At 38.8% G+C, this 18,856-nt stretch overlaps 1 protein-coding gene and 1 long non-coding RNA gene across 2 annotated transcripts in view; one reads left to right on the top strand and one right to left on the bottom strand.

Moving 5' to 3' along the window:
- The window catches only part of LOC110257996 (uncharacterized), an 819,260-nt gene that overhangs the window by 260,728 nt on the left and 539,676 nt on the right, over positions 1–18,856 (bottom strand). The window lies entirely within an intron of this gene.
- LOC146401342 (olfactory receptor 2B11-like) lies at positions 5,698–6,636 on the top strand. The gene has a single exon (XM_084970334.1). It carries the CDS (start codon positions 5,698–5,700, stop codon positions 6,634–6,636), a length of 939 nt encoding a protein of 312 aa, XP_084826460.1.

Raw genomic sequence — 18,856 nt, 5'->3', positions numbered from 1 at the left:
GCATAGGCCAGCGGCTACAGCTACAATTAGACCCCTAGCCTGGGAACCTCCATCTGCTGCAGGAGCAGCCCTAGAAAAGGCAAAAAGACAAAAAGTAAAAATAGAGTACTGAAGTTCAAACAAATAAATGGAAATATACCACACCCATGGACTGAAAGAATTTATTTAAATGTCCATATTACCCAAAGAAATGTACATATTCAATGAAATCCCTATCAAATTCCAATGACATTTTCACCAGAACTAGAATAAATAATTTTAAATCTTTGTATGGAACTACAAAAGATCCTGAGTAGCCAAAGAAATCTTAACATGAACAAAGCCAGAGATATCATGCTATATGATTTCAAACTGTACTACAATGCAGTAGTAAGCAAAACAGTATGGTATTGGCATAAAAACAGACATATACATCAATATAACAAAACAGCCCAGAAACAAACCTGCTCACATAAGGCTGATTAATTTATGTTAAAGAAAACAAAAAGAATGGGAGAAAGACAGGCTCTTCAACAAATGGTGTGGTAAAAATTTGAAAGCTACATGCATAAGGATGAAACTGGACCACTATCTGGTACCATACACCAAATTAATTCAAAATGAATTAAACATTCCAATGTAAGACCAAAACGCATAAAAGTCCTAGGAGAAAACACAGGCATTAAGCTCCTGGACATCACTCTTGGCAATAGTTCCTTGGATATGATTCCAAAGACAATGATAACAAAGGCAAAAATAAACCAATATGTGGAATCTTAAAAAAAAGCAAATGAACAAACAAAACAAAACTAACAGACAACAAAGAACAGAATAGAAAAGACTGGTTGTTGCTAGAGGGGAGGAGTGTTGAAGGGTGGAAAAGAGAGGTGAGAGGACAAAAAGTATAATATCCGGATATAAAATAAGTCATGAGGGTGTAATGTACATCATGGTGATAGTGTCAATATTACATTGCAAATTTTAAAACTGCTAAAAACGTAAATCTTAGGAGGTGAAAGACTTCTATGCTGAGAACTAGAAAACATTAATCAAGGCAATTAAAGAGGAGTCAAAGAAATAGAAAGATAGTCCATGTTCCTGGGTTGGAAAAATTAATATTGTAAGAATGGCTATACTACCCAGAGCAATCTACAGGTTCAATGCAATCCTTATCAAATTACCCATGACATTTCCACAGAACTAGAACAAACAATCCAAACATTTATATGGAACCACAGAAGACCCAGAATTGCCCAAGCAATCCTGAGGAACGAAAACCAAGCAGGAGGCGTCGCTCTCCCAGACTTCAGGCAACATTACAAGCCACAGTCATCAAGATGGTGTCATACTGGTACCACAACAGACATACAGACCAATGGAACAAAATAGAGAACCCAGAAATAAACCCAGATACCTACAGTCAATTAATAAGTCCACAAATACCAAATGCTGGACGGGGTGTGGAGAAAAGGGAACCTTCCTGCACTCTTGGTGGGAATGTAAGCTGGTAGAACCACTATGGAGAACATTATGGAGGTACCTTAGAAAACTCTACATAAAACTACCATATGACCCAGCAATCTCACTCTTGGGCATCTATCCAGACAAAACTTTCCTTAAAAAAAGACACATGCACCCGCGTGTTCATTGGAGCACTATTCACAATAGCCAAGACATGGAAACAACCTAAATGTCCGTCAACAGATGAATGGATTAGGAAGATGTGGTATAGATACACAATGGACTACTACTCAGCCATAAAAAGAACAAAATGAGGCCATTTGCAGCAACATGGATAGAACTAGAGAGTCTCATCCTGAGTGAAGTAAGTCAGAAAGACAAAGACAAATACCATATGATATCATTTATATCTGGAATCTAATATATGGCACAAATGAACCTTTCCACAAAAAGAAAATCATGGACATGGAGAACAGACTTGTGGTTGCCAAGATGAAAGGGGAGGGAGGGAGTGGGATGGATTAGGATTTGGGGTTAATAGATGCAAACGATAGCCTTTGGAATGGATAAGCAATGGGATCCTGCTGTATAGCACTGGGAACTCTGTCTGGGCACTTATGATGGAGCATGACAAAGTGAGAAAAAAGAATGGATACATGTATGTTTAACTGGGTCACCTTGCTGTACAGTAGAAAATTGATAGAAACTGTAAACCAGCCCTAATAGAAAAAATACAAATCATTATAAATGAAAAAAAGAAAGAAAATAAATCTTAAAGACCTTATCACAAAGAAAAAAAATTGTAACTTTGTACAGTGACCAATGGTAGCTAAATTTACTGTGATCATTTTGCAATGTATGCAAATGTCAAATCATTATGTTATATACCTGAAATTAATGCGTCATTGTATGTCCATCATGCTTCAATTTAAAAAATCATGAGAATAAATGAAACACTTAAAAGGGAAAAAGTGAGGGAGTTCTCTTCATGGCTCAGTGGTTAACAAACCTGACTAGGATCCATGAAGGTGTGGGTTCAATCCCTGGCCTCACTCAGTGGGTTAAGGATCCAGCATTACCATGAGTTGTGTTATAGGTCACAGACACAGCTAGGATCTGGCATTGCTGTGGCTGTGGCATAGGCCAGCAGCTATACAGCCTGGGAACTTCCATATGCTGCAGGTGGGGCCCTAAAAAGCAAAAAAGAAAAAGGATGGGGGAAATGAATAAAATAATAAAATAAAATTAAGTTTCAGTGTTTGGGGAAATCAACTTATTTTAAAACAAACCTAGCAGTAGAGGAGACTTGCTACCAACCTATATTCAGTAGGTAATTGTACATAAGAAGCATTTCCATGGAGAACCCAGTCCCAAGGAACTTTGCTAACTCATCTGGGATAAGCGTAAATGGGCTGTTTGAAAATAATGCCCAAGAGTCTCAGGATTATAATAAATTGCACATTCGCAAAGCACTCTCAATATTACCTACTATTGTCTTCCTAATATGGGCTTTTTTTGTTCCAAAGATCATGCTTAAATAGTCGTCTGTGTACTATAGGGTTCTCTGTCATTCTCTGAAAGTTTGAAAAATTCAAGTGTGTTCCTTCATAATTCCTTTTCTTAAATTATTTTTATCAACATAAGGTAAGTAAAATGACATTTGATTTAAAAACTACCCATTCTTAGGGAAGGTTGAAATGTATGTATATGATAGTACTAAATATACATAGGGAAATCAGAGCATTTCATTTCTGGAAGCCTCCTCTAAACTTTGGAAATAACTAGTTTGGTGCCCATAGAAAGCAACTATATTTTTTTTCTTTGTAATCAGATTCTCTCAGTCTATCATCTAAAACTGTCTTAAAAGCATGTAAATTTTAGTAAACACTATATCTGAAAGATATTAAATAACTGAATGAAATGTATACCCTTCATTCAATTATGTGAGCTATTTAAATACGCAATAAAAATTTGGTGGATTAATTTGTCCATGTTTTATCTAGATGTTTTAAAGTCAGATAAAAATCTCACTTATTCTATAACATTTTCCTAAACATACATTAAAAATAACTGTAAATATAAATAAAATACTGTGTGATGAAAATGATGTATAAAAAGATACAATAGTGGAGAGACAAAACTTTAAAAGATCACAGATAGGAATTCCCTGGTGGCCTATCAGTTAAGGATCTGGCGTCACCACTGCTGTGGCTTAAGTCAATAGATGGGTGAGGAGTTCCCGTCGTGGCACAGTGGTTAACGAATCCGACTAGGAATCATGAGGTTGCAGGTTCGGTCCCTGCCCTTGCTCAGTGGGTTAACGATCCGGCGTTGCTGTGAGCTGTGGTGTAGGTTGCAGATGCGGCTCGGATCCCGCGTTGCTGTGGCTCTGGTGTAGGCCGGTGGCTACAGCTCCGATTCAACCCCTAGCCTGGGAACCTCCATATGCCCATATGCCGTGGAAGCGGCCCAAGAAATAGCAACAACAACAATAACAACAACAACAAAAAAAGACAAAAAAAAAGACAAAAAAAAAAAATAGATGGGTGAGAACTTCCATGTACCTTGGGCACAGCCAAAAGAAATAAAAAAAATCCAGATAAACCATTCCCTATGCAGTTCAATAAGGATGTGAAGTCACTGGTACATCAAAAATTAGAAAAAAAGCAGATTAAAAATTGGATAAAGAAGTCATGGTATACAAGAATTAAAAGTAATGAAATATGAGAATGACATAGAAAAGATCAGAGATCTAGCACAGAATTAAAGAGCTTACATATAATCTATGGAGCCTTGCAATCTGAATTTATAGTTTCACAATCTCAATAACTCATTTAAGGAATTGATAACTTTTTGATCTTTAGAAGCTCCCATAGTTATTAGCAGACAATAGCGATGAACGATTAACAATATCTTAAAATACGGATATTAAATTTCCTTTGTCTTAAGGTTTGGGGATAAGTACTAAATGATTTGTGGGTGTAAATGCTTACTTTAGTGTTTGGCATAAAGGCCCATTAAGGATTAGTTGGAATTATTATTATATTACCTCATTGTACACAACAGACCTGGGGTTATTTTGGAATTAAGAGCCATAGTGATATCTTAGCCCTGAGGAGCTTTGTGTGACACCTTACACGATGGATTTGAGAACTTAGAGAAACAGAGTATGTGAAAATTGTGCCTTGTAAGCCCACATGTTGCCCCTAAACTTTTAAGTCTCTGGTCCTCAACAGAAATACTTTCCTCCTATACCAGTTCCCTGGACATAAATGTTGTATTTGTAGCTACATACAATTAAGTAAAGCATTGATAAAAGACCAAGGTCTTACATAAAAATAACATAAGTCCCCCGATAAAGAAAAACTCCTACAAGATAGGTAATAAAATTTGACATGAAAAATCAACTGCGTGGTTTGAACGAAGTAGTTATGCAAGAAAACAGATATCCAACAACAAATGTTTGAGTTGGGGGAAACATGTTTATAGCTAAATTCTCTCAGTTTATACTTCAGCCAGCTGTCATCAAAGTGTTTAAGTTTCTTGCTCAATTCTAAATGACCAAGACGGATTTAAATATTAAAAGCCTTCTTAGTCCCCATGGGATGATGTAATTATTCGACTACAATAATATACTTGCATCTGGACAAGCCTATCTTGATGATGCCTAAGGGCTAGGTTTTCTCCTCCTCCTCCTTGTGCTAGAGCTAACTGCACGCTTTCATACTTCTTAACATTTCAGTAAGGCCTTGCAGCAGGGATCCTGAAAAAGACCTATCTGATTCCTAAGACCCAGCCACATCTACTTTATCAGGCACCTGAAGATAGGAACAAATAAACTTCATTTTAACTGCCTCCTTAGCTGATATTTCTGCAAATCAAAGTATAAAAGCATTACTTTGGAGCATCTGAAACACAGTCACTTCTGCTTGGCATTCAATCCTTACCAGAGCCCAAGGACATGCTTATAGTCATCTTTATCACACAGAGTACTAGATTCCATTTCAGAAAGGTTCGGTTACTTGCTTAAGGTAGCTGTCTTTATGCTGTAGGGTCATGAGGAGAAATTAAGTCCCCTGGTGTCACATCTTTTAATTATCCTCCCCCACCCACCCAAGTGACTGCACCCAATCTTCTATGCATGGATGCTTAATTGTGTGCATATACTCCCAATATATACAATTGTGTTTGTCATTTCTCAAAATCTTTCTACACTTCCTGCCACTGCTCTGATACAGGGGAAGCAAACTGCAGATAATGGAACGAATTAACAAAAGCCATCCAGAAGAGTTTATTCTACTAGGCTTTGCGGATCGTCCCTGGCTAGAGCTTCCTCTGTTCATTATTCTGCTTCTAACATACCCCATGGCCATGGTGGGAAACATAGCCATCATTCTGGTGTCCACCTTAGACTCCCGTCTGCACAGCCCCATGTATTTCTTCCTCACCAACCTCTCCTTTCTGGACATGTGCTACACCACAAGCATTGTCCCTCAGATGCTGTTTCACCTGGGACGATCGAAGAAGACAATCAGCTATCTGGGCTGTGCCGTTCAGCTTTATTTCTTCCACATAATGGGAGGCACAGAATGTCTGCTTTTGGCTATTATGTCTTTCGATCGCTACGTGGCCATCTGCAAGCCTCTGCACTACACCCTCATCATGAATCGGTGCACCTGTATTCTACTGGTGGCCACTGTGTGGCTGGGTGGAATGACCTACGCTGTCTCAGAGGCCACTGTCACATTACACTTACCACTCTGTGGTTGCAACACACTGGATCACTTGATATGTGAGATTCCTGTTCTGATAAAGGCCGCCTGTGGTGAGAAGGGCTCCAATGAGCTCACACTCTCTGTGGTTTGCACTTTCATGTTAGCTGTGCCACTATGCTTCATTCTTGCTTCCTATGCTTCTATCGGACATGCTGTATTTAAGATTAAATCTTCGGAGGGAAGAAAAAAAGCCTTTGGCACATGTTCCTCCCATCTCATTGTAGTTTTCTTCTTTTATGGCCCAGCCATTAGCATGTACCTTCAGCCACCTTCCTCCATCTCTACAGACCAGCCCAAGTTCATGGCTCTCTTCTACGGAGTGGTGACTCCTACACTCAACCCTTTCATCTACACTCTGAGGAATAAGGATGTAAAGAGTGCCTGGGGCAACCTGGTGAGGAGCGTTTTCACTTCCAAGTGATAGTTCGCAGACATCGAATGACATTATTTGACAAGTGAGTAGGTACATAGGAGTTTCTCTGACAAATCATTCTCATCTCATTTTTCCTCAGATCATGTTATTCTTCTTGCAAAATATGTCATATTTCTAATGCTCTTTCTAATGGTGTTAGGCAAGGGTGATACTTGACTAGTATACACCAGTTAGGCCAATCCGTGGAAATACACTACAAATAGTCTACACTGGTTAATACATACTGAAATAGTAACTATGTCAAACAGTATTTAAAAAGTACTATATATTACAATACAAACTAATTAGTTAAAGTTAATAATCATAAGACAGCATGGTAACCATTCACCAATGGATTTCCTATGACAGTGCCACCTAAGAACAATTTCATCACTCTCGGCAAGACTGGTCACATCCAAGTGGGCAGCACGGTGCCAGTGTGCATTCCGAGTGAGGCACTCTACACCTCAGACCAACCGTGAGTCTCAGAAGACAATCAACCTCAACTTACATAGATCCTATTGCTTCTTTAGAAGCACACTGTGACTCTTGTTTAACTAACAAGTGTACAGGGTTTGTATTTTTACCTAAAGGATCTATTGTTGAATATTAAAATGGACAAAATGTGTGCCTAAGTTTCTTAACATCCCTTTTAAATATTATAAGCATGAACCTTCTGAGAGAATCATGAACCACAACCTGGAAACATTTTGTGCATAATGGAAATAGCTCGGAATGCCTTTTGAAATCCTTCAAGAATCTTTTACAAGAAGAAGCAATTTGTATTTCTAGAAGGGAAGGCCACTTGCTTACTTTAAGCAATTGAGTATCTCTTTGATGCTCACAATCTGTATCATGACAAATTCAAAGTACTGAACTGAGCTCTAGGGTTCATATCTAACAAACTTTTGTCACAAAATTAGTTACACTTTTAGAGCAAATTAAAGAGTTTATGGTTACTTGATGTTAAATTAATAGGATGAGAAATCAACGTAATGGTTGTGTAGTGAAGAAACTAGCAGCTAAGGAAAACAAGAACCATTTAGACTTTTCTGGCATGGGTTCGGGTATGATCAAAATCTAAGCAAGCCACTGGATGAAAAGTTGCATGTTATCCTGAACAAGAAACAATTTGAAATCATATCTAATGTTTGATTTAAAAGAAAAAAAAAGCAGATCATAGGATGCTTGATCCAGTTCTTGAGACAAACAGACTTTGGTTTATCTCATTTGGAAAATATTCTAAATAATTTTAAAATTTAGCTGTTTAAATAATTTAATATTTTGGCCTGAGTTTTGGCCTGAATGCCCCCCAAAAAATTTTTTTTTAATTTCACACACACACAGGGCAATGAAAGTATAAAATTCTGTGATGTTAGATAATGCCTCTGATCATTTTGAGTAACGATATCCTTGATCACTTTGCTCTAAGCAGAAATTGGCACAACAGTGTAAATCAACTGCACTTTAATAAAAAAGAAATAATAAAGACACCCTTTGTCTTACTTAGTCTTAAACACAGAGGAATGTGATAATTTTCAGTTTGGAGGGCAAAATCCGGGAAGATTTGTGTCAAAAGCTTAGCGATGAGACTGTTGAGAGCTCTTCAGATTACTTCTTTATCTTTTATGGCTGTAAAGACAACTCATTTCAGAACTGGGCTTTCCAGACTCTGAAATATCGGGGCTTCCTGAAGGAAATACACACAAACATTTAAGCATAAAGAATATTGAGTGTAGTGGTAGGGGGAAAGTCACAGAAACATGTCCTTTTTACTAAACTACCTCACGTTTCCGCAGCATGTATGTCCAGTATATTCCAGCATGAAGAATACTGTCAGGAACCATTAAAAAGCTCTGTTGAAGGAAGTACATATTACATGTGAAGTTTAGCATGTACTCTATCCTTGATGTAAAGCATGAGCAATCTCAAGAGTGCTTTTTCAAAGAAGTTGGTCAAAAGCTTTTCTTCTTTTCCCAACCAAGCAAATCTTTCCTTAAGAACAAAAGGAAGACAGCAAAATATTTTCACTTTTGTTCTAAAAGATCCTAAAAATGTAGACATGTATTTAGGACTGTCTTTAAGGGAGAAGTCAAAAAGGCTTCACTAGTTATTTTGTGACACAGCAGGTTAAGGATTCTGCATTATCACTGCAGCGGCTTGGGTTGCTGCTATGGCACAGGTTCGATTCCAGGCCCTGGAATTTCCACATGCCAGAAACAAACAAACAAAACCTTACCTATGATTTCCTTCACATTAGAGGTGTTCTCAGATTTGCAGAGTATAACTCCTATGCAACAAGTGCATCCTGCTCTAAGGGATAGGATTAAAACAAAATACATGCAAATCAGGAGTCCCCATGGTGGCACAGTGGTAATGAACCCAGCTAGTATCCATGAGGACACAGGTTCGATCCCTGGCCTTGCTCAGTGGGTTAAGGATCCGGCATTGCACCATGAGCTATGGTGTAGATCACACACGCAGCTCGGATCCCAGGTTGCTGTGGCTGTGGTATAGGCCGGCAGCTACAGCTCCAATTCGACCCCTAGCCTAGAAACTTCCATATGCCACAGGTGTGGCCCTAAAAAGCAAAAAATAAACTAAATAAAACAAAGTAAAATAAAATAAGTAAATGCAAATGAGAATTCTGGTTCAACAAATGTCTTACAGCTACCATAAATCCAATGTCTACTCGAAAGGTGATATTCAGAATTCCAATGACTTGGAAGAGTCCCAGAGGCCACTAGGGCAGGAGTGGGGTAGGGGTGGAAGAGGGGGGAGATGAGAGGAGTGAGAAAGAGTTTCCACTAAAGCACACTAAGAGACAGATACATAAAGTTAATCAATGTGATCCTTGATTCGATCTTTGATTTATTTATTTTTTGCCACACCCATGGCATGTGGATATTCCTAGGCCAGGAAAAAAACTTATGCCACAGCAGTGTCCCAGTCGATGCAGTGACACCACTGGATCCTTAATCCACTGCACCACAAGGGAACTTCCTCAATTTTGTCTTTGGGAAATACTCTCAGGAACATTGAGGAATAGGTCACATTATACTCTGTAATATTTCCGAAAAAAATATTTTAAATGTACATTCATATTATATTATTATAAACAGAAGAAAATAAAAATCCCCTGGTAAAAATTAACAATGTGAAATCTGGTGGTGCAATATACTAAGTCTCTATAACCATTATTTTTGCCATAATTTTTATTATCTTAGTGGTTGAATTGTTATTGGAATATGATGGACTTAAATTTGAAAGTTCATTATGCTTGAAATCACTTGAAGCTGTCATGACATATGATAACCAGTGCCCTTCTAGCCCCACATTTGTAAAATAGAGATATAATAAGCGAAGCTGAGACCAACAAAGGAAAAGAAAACGAGTGTATCTGGGGTGGAAGCCGTGCTGGTTTCTGTAATTGTTGATAGCATGCTTGTGCCAATCATCCTGCACTGCTGAGACATACGCAGAAGAGATAACTGAGCATGTGTTCAGAGAATATGCTGCACAGGAATAGGCATGAGAGGAAGTGGACAAAAACTGGGAGACAAGAGCTGTCTGGAAGGGAAGGAAAATTTTACTGGGATAAAGAAGAAGCTGGTCCTTCACTGCATTTAGCCTCCATTCTTAGCTGAGAAAAGGCTGCTCAGTTCTTCAGTAAAGTTGTCTGTGACTCAGATTCATGTGCGCTGGGTGATTGTCAATTTGCCAATTCTTGGTTTTAGGTTTAGGGTTGGCAATGCTAGGATTTCAGAACTTCTAGTTTACCCTGGGCATTGTTGGCCATGACAAAGGGTCTCAGACTACAAAAAATCTATTGTGGAGTTCTTGTCGTGGCCTAGTGGAAATGAATCCCTCTAGGAACCATGAGGTAGTGGGTTCGATCCCTGGCCTTGCTGGGCAGGTGAAGGATCCAGCATTGCTGTGACCTGTGGTGTAGGTCGCAGATGTGGTTCGGATCTGGCATTGCTGTGGCTGTGGTGTAGACCAACAGATGTAGCTCCGATTAGACCCCCTAACCTGGGAACCTCCATATGCTGCAGGTGGGGCTCTAAAAAGCATAAAATAAAAAAATAAATAATAAATAAAAAATAAAAAATCTATTGTCATTACCCCGATTTTGTCACATAAAAGTCAGTTAAACTTAAGCAAGTCGTGTGTCTTCTTTCCTTCAGTTTTTGTTGTTGTTCTTGTTGTTGTTGTTGTTGTTGAAAACCCAAAGTTAGGCTATTTATTTTCTCTCTCTCATTTTTTTTGAAGTATAGTTAGGTTCAAATTACATAAATTGTTAGTATACAAAATGTAGTGATTCACAATTTTAATGGTTATACTCCATTTATGGTTATTATGAAATATTGGTTATATTCTATGTGTTGTACAACATATACTTGTAGCTTATTTTATACACAATTGTTTCTACCTCTTAATCTCCTACCACCACGTTGCCACTCTCCTCTTTCCTCTCCCCACTAGTAACCACTAGCTTGTTCTATCTGTGAATCTGCTTATTTTTTGTTACATTCATTAATTTGCTGTATTTTTTAGATTCCACAAATAAGCAATATCATATACTATTTGTCTTTCTTTGCCTGACTTATTTCACTTAGTATAATACCCTCCAAGTCCATCCATGTTGCTAAAAATGGCAAAATCTGACTACTTTTTATGGCCATGTAGTATTCCATTGTGTACATATGTGTCTGTGTGTATATATACATTCATTCCATGTGTTCCTGATCCGTTTTTCTGTTGATGAATGCTTAGATTGTTTCCATATTTTGGCAATTATAAATAATGCTCCTATGAATGCTATGGTACATGTATCTTTCTAAATTAGTGGGGTTTGGGGGGAATATACTCAGGAATGGAATCACGGGGTCATAGGATAATACAGAACTCTAATTTACATTCCTACCAATAGTGTAGGAGGGTTCCCTTTTCTCTATATCCTTGCTGACATTTATTATTTGCGTTATTTTTGATGATAGCCATTCCAACAGGTACGAGGTAATATTTCATTGTGGTTTGTGATACAACTGCATAAGATTCACATTAGTAGTTTGAAAAGTTCAAAACAATAAACGCAATAATGTATGTGTTACTCTTTGGGGGAATTTTGGTAGCTGACCTTTGTTTTGGATTACAAATTAATTCGAATATCATGGTAATATGGCTAGGATTCGATATCATATAGGCTATAATTATAGCATTCCAAGAAAGATAGTCTATACAAATTTTTTAAATTTATGTTTTCAAGCAGAAAAGAAAGAAAACAGATGCGAAATTTCAACTTTTTTTAAAGTTAGATAGTCAGAGACTCGTGTATTACAGGAAGTGTTGGAACGTCCATGAGCACAAGGTGGTTCAAAGAACTAAACTACATGGGGGGAAGTTTTTTTTTAATTCCCCCCTTTTGTTTGGCTTTTAGGGCTGCATCCATGGCATATGGAGGTTCCCAGGCTAGGAGTCAAATCAGAGCTGTAGCCACCAGCCTACGAGACAGCCATAGCAACGTCAGTCCCGAGCCATGTCTGCAATCGACACCACACCTCACAGCAATGCCGGATCCTTAACCCACTGACCAAGGCCAGGAATCAAACTGACAACCTCATGTCTCTGCTGCACCATGACAGGAACTCCTATCCCTTTTTTAATTAAAGTACAGTTTATTCACAATGTTGTGCCAATTTCTGCTGTACACCAATGTAACCTGGTTCATACACACACACACACACACACACACACACACACACACACATATATATATACACACACACATACACACACTCTTTTTCTCATATTATCTTCCCTCATGTTCTACCCGAAGAGATTGGATATAGTCCCCTGTGCTACACAGTAGGATCGCATTGCTTATCCCTTCTAAATGCAGTAGTTTGCATCTTACTAGCCCCAAATTCCCTCTCCATCTCCCACTCCCCCTACCTTGGCAACCACAAGTCTGTTCTCTATGCTTGTGAGTCAGCTTTTCTTTTGTATTAAACTATCGTTTTTGCTTTTAAAAGTTTTATTTCGCTCTGTGATGGTTCACTCTATGTGGCCCCAATTACTTACTAAAAATTCTTTTATATACACAGTCTCGGTTCTTCATTTCTTGGACAGTAGGTTAAGGACAAAGGCACATAGCCCATATTACCGTCTATGTCGAGCTGGAGATAGAGAATCACAGACACACAAAGGCAGAGACATCAGGATCAGTGTGACTGCAAACCAACCAAGGAACTGAGGGGAAGTCTGAAAATGTGGTTTTCATTTTAAAAATTTAGGAAATAGGATTTGAATCAATCATATGAAAAGGTTAAAAGCCTCAAAACCACAACGGACAACGCGATCACCACACAAAACTCAGGTGTTTATTTTATGTTGAATTGTCCTTTAACCTTATTCCACGTGAGCTCCATATGGTTTCCAGTTTTAAAATGTTACATACATAGGACACTTCTTTCAAATAGAGAAGGTATCAATAACAAGGGTCACAAAAATATTACTGTAATAAAAATACATTCATTTCTTTGGAAAACATATGCCTTGATCTTCATAATGAACTTACTAATCAGAACTGTTCAAATTAGACCAATTTCCTTAAGAAGGAAAAACACTACATTTTCATATAGCTTTTATCACAACATTTTCCAATATATTTTCACTAATTCTTTCAAATACCCATCAGATTTATCAAGTCACTTTCAGACCCTAGTACTCGGTTGCCTCCGTTTTTTTTCGTTCTTTCTTTGTACTTGTTTGTTTTTTAGGTCCACACCCACAGCACATGGAGGTTCCCAGGCTAGGGGTTCAATCGGAGCTATAGCTGCCAGCCTACACCACAGCCACAGCAACACAGGATCCCAGCCATGTCTGCGACCTACACCACAGCCCACAGCAACGCCAGATCCTTACCCCACTGAGCAAGGCCAGGGATTGAACCCACAACCTCATGGTTGCCAGTCAGATTCATTTTTGCTGCACCAAAACAGGAACTTCCAAAATTTGTTTTCTTACTATTGATGGCATAATAAAGAATACATGCCAAAATTCCTTTCAATCGTAACTATCATCCAACAAAAGAGTAAGTGTTGGAGAAAGGATTGAAGACATTTCACTGTATTTTTAATCAAATCAATGAGGATAAATTTTATGATGAATTCTGCCTAAAAAGCAAGAAATTAAAAGGCATATTCTAGGTTATTTAAAATTGATAAGATCGGGCGTTCCCGTCGTGGCACAGTGGTTAACGAATCCGACTAGGAACCATGAGGTTGCGAGTTTGGTCCCTGCCCTTGCTCAGTGGGTTAAGGATCTGGCGTTGCTGTGAGCTGTGGTGTAGGTCGCAGACGTGGCTCAGATCCCTTGTTGCTGTGGCTCTGGCGAAGGCCAGTGGCTACAGCTCCGATTCGACCCCTAGCCTGGGAACCTCCATATGCCGCGGGAGCAGCCCAAGAAATGGCAAAAAGACCAAAAAAAAAAAAAATTGATAAGATCATCTCTCCCTAAGAACTACGCTTGCTGTTTTATCAATATTTAAAACAACTCCTCCCTTGGAGTTCCCGTCATGGCACAGCAGAAACAAATCCAACTGGGAACCATGAGGTCCGATCTCTGGCCTCACTCAGTGGGTTAAGGATCTGGCATTGCCGTGAGCTGTGGTGTAGGTCACAGACGCATTGCGGTGGCTCTGGCATAGCTAGCAGAAACAGCTACGATTAGACCCTTAGCCTGGGAAACTCCATATGCCACAGGTGCAGCCCTACAAAGACAAAAAGACAAAAAATAACATAACATAACATAACAAACATAACATAACATAACATAACATAACATAACATAACATAACATAACGTAACACAGTTCCATGTCTCATTTTCAATTAAGAAAAAGATACTTCTGTTTTATTAGGTTTGTGCCACTGCAAAAAAAATTAATACTGAATTTGATCTTGATTGTACATGATTTTTTTCTCTGCTAGAGAGTGACTTGTATTTGGGGAGTCTGTGTTTAATTCATATTGGCTGCCACAAACTCTGTGACCTTGTGAGAGTCCATAAGTGCTGAGAAAGTGAGTGAATGAAAAAGTGGCTGACACATGGATGGGCAGATGAGGCACTGGTGAAGAGATGCTCCATTATGCTCTTAATGTCAAAGTATACAGGCTCACTCTCACCCCACTAATCTTTTTGCTGCCTCTCTTACATCTTTGTTTCTCAAGGTGTAGATGAGAGGGTTGAGTCTGGGTGTGACAACAGTATAAAGGAGGGCAGTGAACTTGCCTCCATCTTGAGAACTTCCTGATGGGGGCTGAAGGTATATGCACATGGCTGGAATGAAAAACAGAGATACAACCACAAGATGGGCTCCGCATGTCCCAAAGACTTTCTGAAGTCCAGCTGTTGACCGCATCCTCAGCACAGCACGGGCAATCGCACCATAGGAGCTGAGAATGAGGATGAGAGGTATGAGAACAAAAACGGAGCTCCTGACCATGAGGGCCAGCTCATTAGCACGGGTATCAACACAAGACAGTTGCAGCAGTGCTGGAACTTCACAGAAGAAATGGTCCACTTGGCCATGTCCACACAGGGGTACCCAGGAGGTAAATGAGGAATGAAGTGCCGAGTTGGTAAAGCCACTTACCCAAGAAGCCACAGCCAACAGATGGCAGAAACGAGGGTGCATGAGGACAGTGTAATGCAAGGGTCTACATACAGCTGCATAATTGTCACAGGACATCACCACCAGCAGCTCACATCCTGTGGATCCCAGTGCAAGGGAAAAGTAAAGTTGAGTCATGAAACCTACATAAGACATGGCTTTTCCTGGGCCCCAGAGGTTGACCAGCAACTGGGGGATGAAGCTGGTAGAGTAGCAGAGATCCAGAAAAGACAGGTTTGAGAGGAAGAAGTACATGGGAGTGTGCAGATGGGAGTCCAGGTATGATACGGTAACGATGAACAGGTTGCCTGTCAATGTCATTAAGTAAAACATCAAGACAACCACAAAGAGTACTACTTCCACACGAGGCCAATTGGAAAAACCTAGTAGGACAAAGTAGCCTCCAGAAGTTGCATTGAGTTTTTCCATCATCATTCATTTCCTGTTACCTGGCAAAAGAATTACATACACTCAAGATAAATGGAAATACAACTGCCAAAGCAATTTCGAGAAAAAAGAACACAGCCGTAAGTACAACCCTCCCAGACCTGAGATTTTACTACAAAGCTACAGTCATCAAAGCAGCATGGTACTGGTACAAAAGCAGACACATACATTCATGGAACAGAATGGCCCAGAAATAAACCCACTCACCTATGGTCAATTAATCTCCAACAAAGGGGACAGGACTATACAACGCACAAAAGACAGTCTCTGCAGCACGTCGTGCTGGGAAAACTGGACAGCCACATATAAAATAAGGAAACTAGAACATTTAATCACACCACATACAACAATAAACTCAAAATGGCTTAAAGATCTAAATGTAACAACAAAACCACAAAATTCCAAAAGAGAACATAGGAAAAACACTCTTTGAGATAAATCATAGCAATATTTTTTGGATCACTCCCTATGGGAAAAGAAATAAAAACAAAAATTAAAAGGGGGGACCTAATTTATCTTAAAAGCTTTTGCACAGAAAAGGAAACCACGGACAAAACAAAAAGATACCCTACAGAAAGGAAGAAAAGTTTTGCAAATAAGTGACCAACAAGGAGTTAACATACAAAATATCCACAGAGTTCAGGTACAATTCCCTATCAAAAACAAACAAACAAACAAACAAACAAAAACTCAATCTTAATACGAATAGAAGACCTGAAGAGAAATGTTTACAAAGACATACAATTGGCTAACAGGCACATAAAAAGATGCTCAATTATTAGATAAGTGCAAATCAAACCAACAGAGATATCACATTACATCTGTCAGAATGTCTATCATCAAATAACAACATTTGTTGTTTACAAATAACAAATGTTGAGGAGGAGTTGGGGGGAAGGGAACACTTGCATGCTGTTGATGGGAATGTAAACTGGTGCAGCCACTGTGGAAAGCAGCAAGGAGGTGCAGCCAAAAAATTAAAAATATAACTACCACACGATCCAGCAATTCCACTCCCAGATAGACACCCTGAAAAAAACAAAAACACTAGTTCCAAAAAATGCACCTCAGTGTTCATAGGAGCACTATGTACCATAGCCAAGACATGGTAGCAACCCAAGGGCCCATCAACAGATGGTTGGATTATGAAGATGTCGTATATATACATATACACAATGGAATACTACTCAGCCATTAAAAGGAATGACATACTGCCCCTTGAAGTCATGGGGATGGCCCTAGATTACATTATGCCTAGTGAACTAAGTCAGACAGAAAAAGACACACACTCCACATAAGAGTCACTTATGTGGAATCTAAAAATTAGCATTATTAATTATTCCAAAAAGAAACAGACTCACAAGTACAGAAAACAAACTGGTGGTTTCCAAAACGGAAAGCGAAGGGAGAAGAGACAAATTAGGAGTACAGGACTAACAGATATAAACTATTATGTACCAAATTGATAGGCAAAAAAGATATACTATACAACACAGAAATTATAGCCATTACATTATAATGGCCTATAATGGGGTTTAATCTGCAATAATAATGAATCACTCTGCTGTACACCTGAAACTAATATATTATTATAAATCAGCAATACTTCAATAGAGAAAAAATTCTCCAAGAACCACAGGGACACACAAAAAAGAAACACAGAGTTCCCGTTGTGGCACAGTGGTTAACGAATCCGACTAGGAACCATGAGGTTTCAGGTTCGGTCCCTGCCCTTGCTCAGTGCGTTAACGATCCGGCATTACTGTGAGCTGTGGTGTAGGTTGCAGACACGGCTCAGATCCCGCATTGCTGTGGCTCTGGCGTAGGTCGGTGGCTACAGCTCTGATTCGACCCCTAGCCTGGGAACCTCCATATGCCGCGGGAGCGGCCCAAGAAATAGCAAAAAGACAAAAAAAGAAAAAAAGAAACAGAATCCAGTTTGAAGAGCCTGCCACTTTTCAATTCTGAGACAATTAGGCTTTAAGAGAATCTATGATACTAATGAGATGAAAGAAATAAGAATCCACATTCGTATGAGGAATTTTAAAAGAAAAAATAGATAGTAGAAAAGACAAAGTTATCTCTGTAAGCAGTATCCTAATTAATAAATATAAGAACATATATGATACATATACACAGTGGAATATTACTGAGGCATGAAAAAGGATGGAATAATGCCACTTAAGCAACATGGATGGACCCAGAGTTTACCATACTAAGTGAAGTAAGTCAGACAGAGAAAGAAAAACACTATGTGGTATCACTTATATGTGGACTCTAATGAAAATTATGCAAAATAACTTATTTAAAAAACAGAAACAAACACACAGATTTCAAAATCAATCTTATGGTTACCATGGGGTAAACCACTGGGGGGAGACAAAAATTGGGAGAGTGGGATTCACACATAAACACTACTGTGTAAAATAGATGATTAATGAGAACCTGCTGTGCACAGCACAGGAAAATTTACTCAATTGTCTGTAAAAACCTATACGGGAAAAAGAATGGATGTTTTTACATGTATGACCGAGTCACGTCGCTATATATCTTCAACTAATATAACATTGTAAATCGACTACACGCCAATAAAATTAAATTGAAAAAATAGAACGATGGGGTTCGAAAAGCATAAACGGATGCTAAAAAATGGGGAATGAAAGTAAGATGAGAAATAGGAACATAGGTTAAAATATCTCCCCACAGAGTTCCCTGGTGGCCTAGCAGTTAAGGATTTGGTGTTGTCAATGCTGTGCCTCAGGCTCTATCCCTAGCACAGGAACTTATGCATGCTATGGGTTCAGCCAAAAATTAAAACAAATTTAATTAAATATTTTCCCACTAATTACTTGCTAATTACAAAATGAAAAGCAGTAGCCTTTACATTAGAAAAACCTGGCGGACATCACCATAGCCAAGTAATCAATGTTAACATCTCCGATGTTAAGACAAACCAACAGCATGTGGCTACTGATATGATGCTATGAATAGGACATTATGTTTCAGTCATATTCCTGCCAAAAAATGCACAGCCTGACCTTAACAATGAAGAAACAATGAGACAAACTCACACGGAGACAACTTGGACAGAAGAGCTGGCCTGCAC

The sequence above is a fragment of the Sus scrofa genome, chromosome 7 (assembly GCF_054392235.1).
Source record: "Sus scrofa isolate SSC_HxYL_T2T_F1_AM1 chromosome 7, Sscrofa_HxYL_maternal_Yorkshire_Landrace_v2.0, whole genome shotgun sequence".
Lineage (NCBI taxonomy): Eukaryota > Metazoa > Chordata > Mammalia > Artiodactyla > Suidae > Sus > Sus scrofa.
This window is presented reverse-complemented; position numbering and strand designations above follow the sequence as displayed.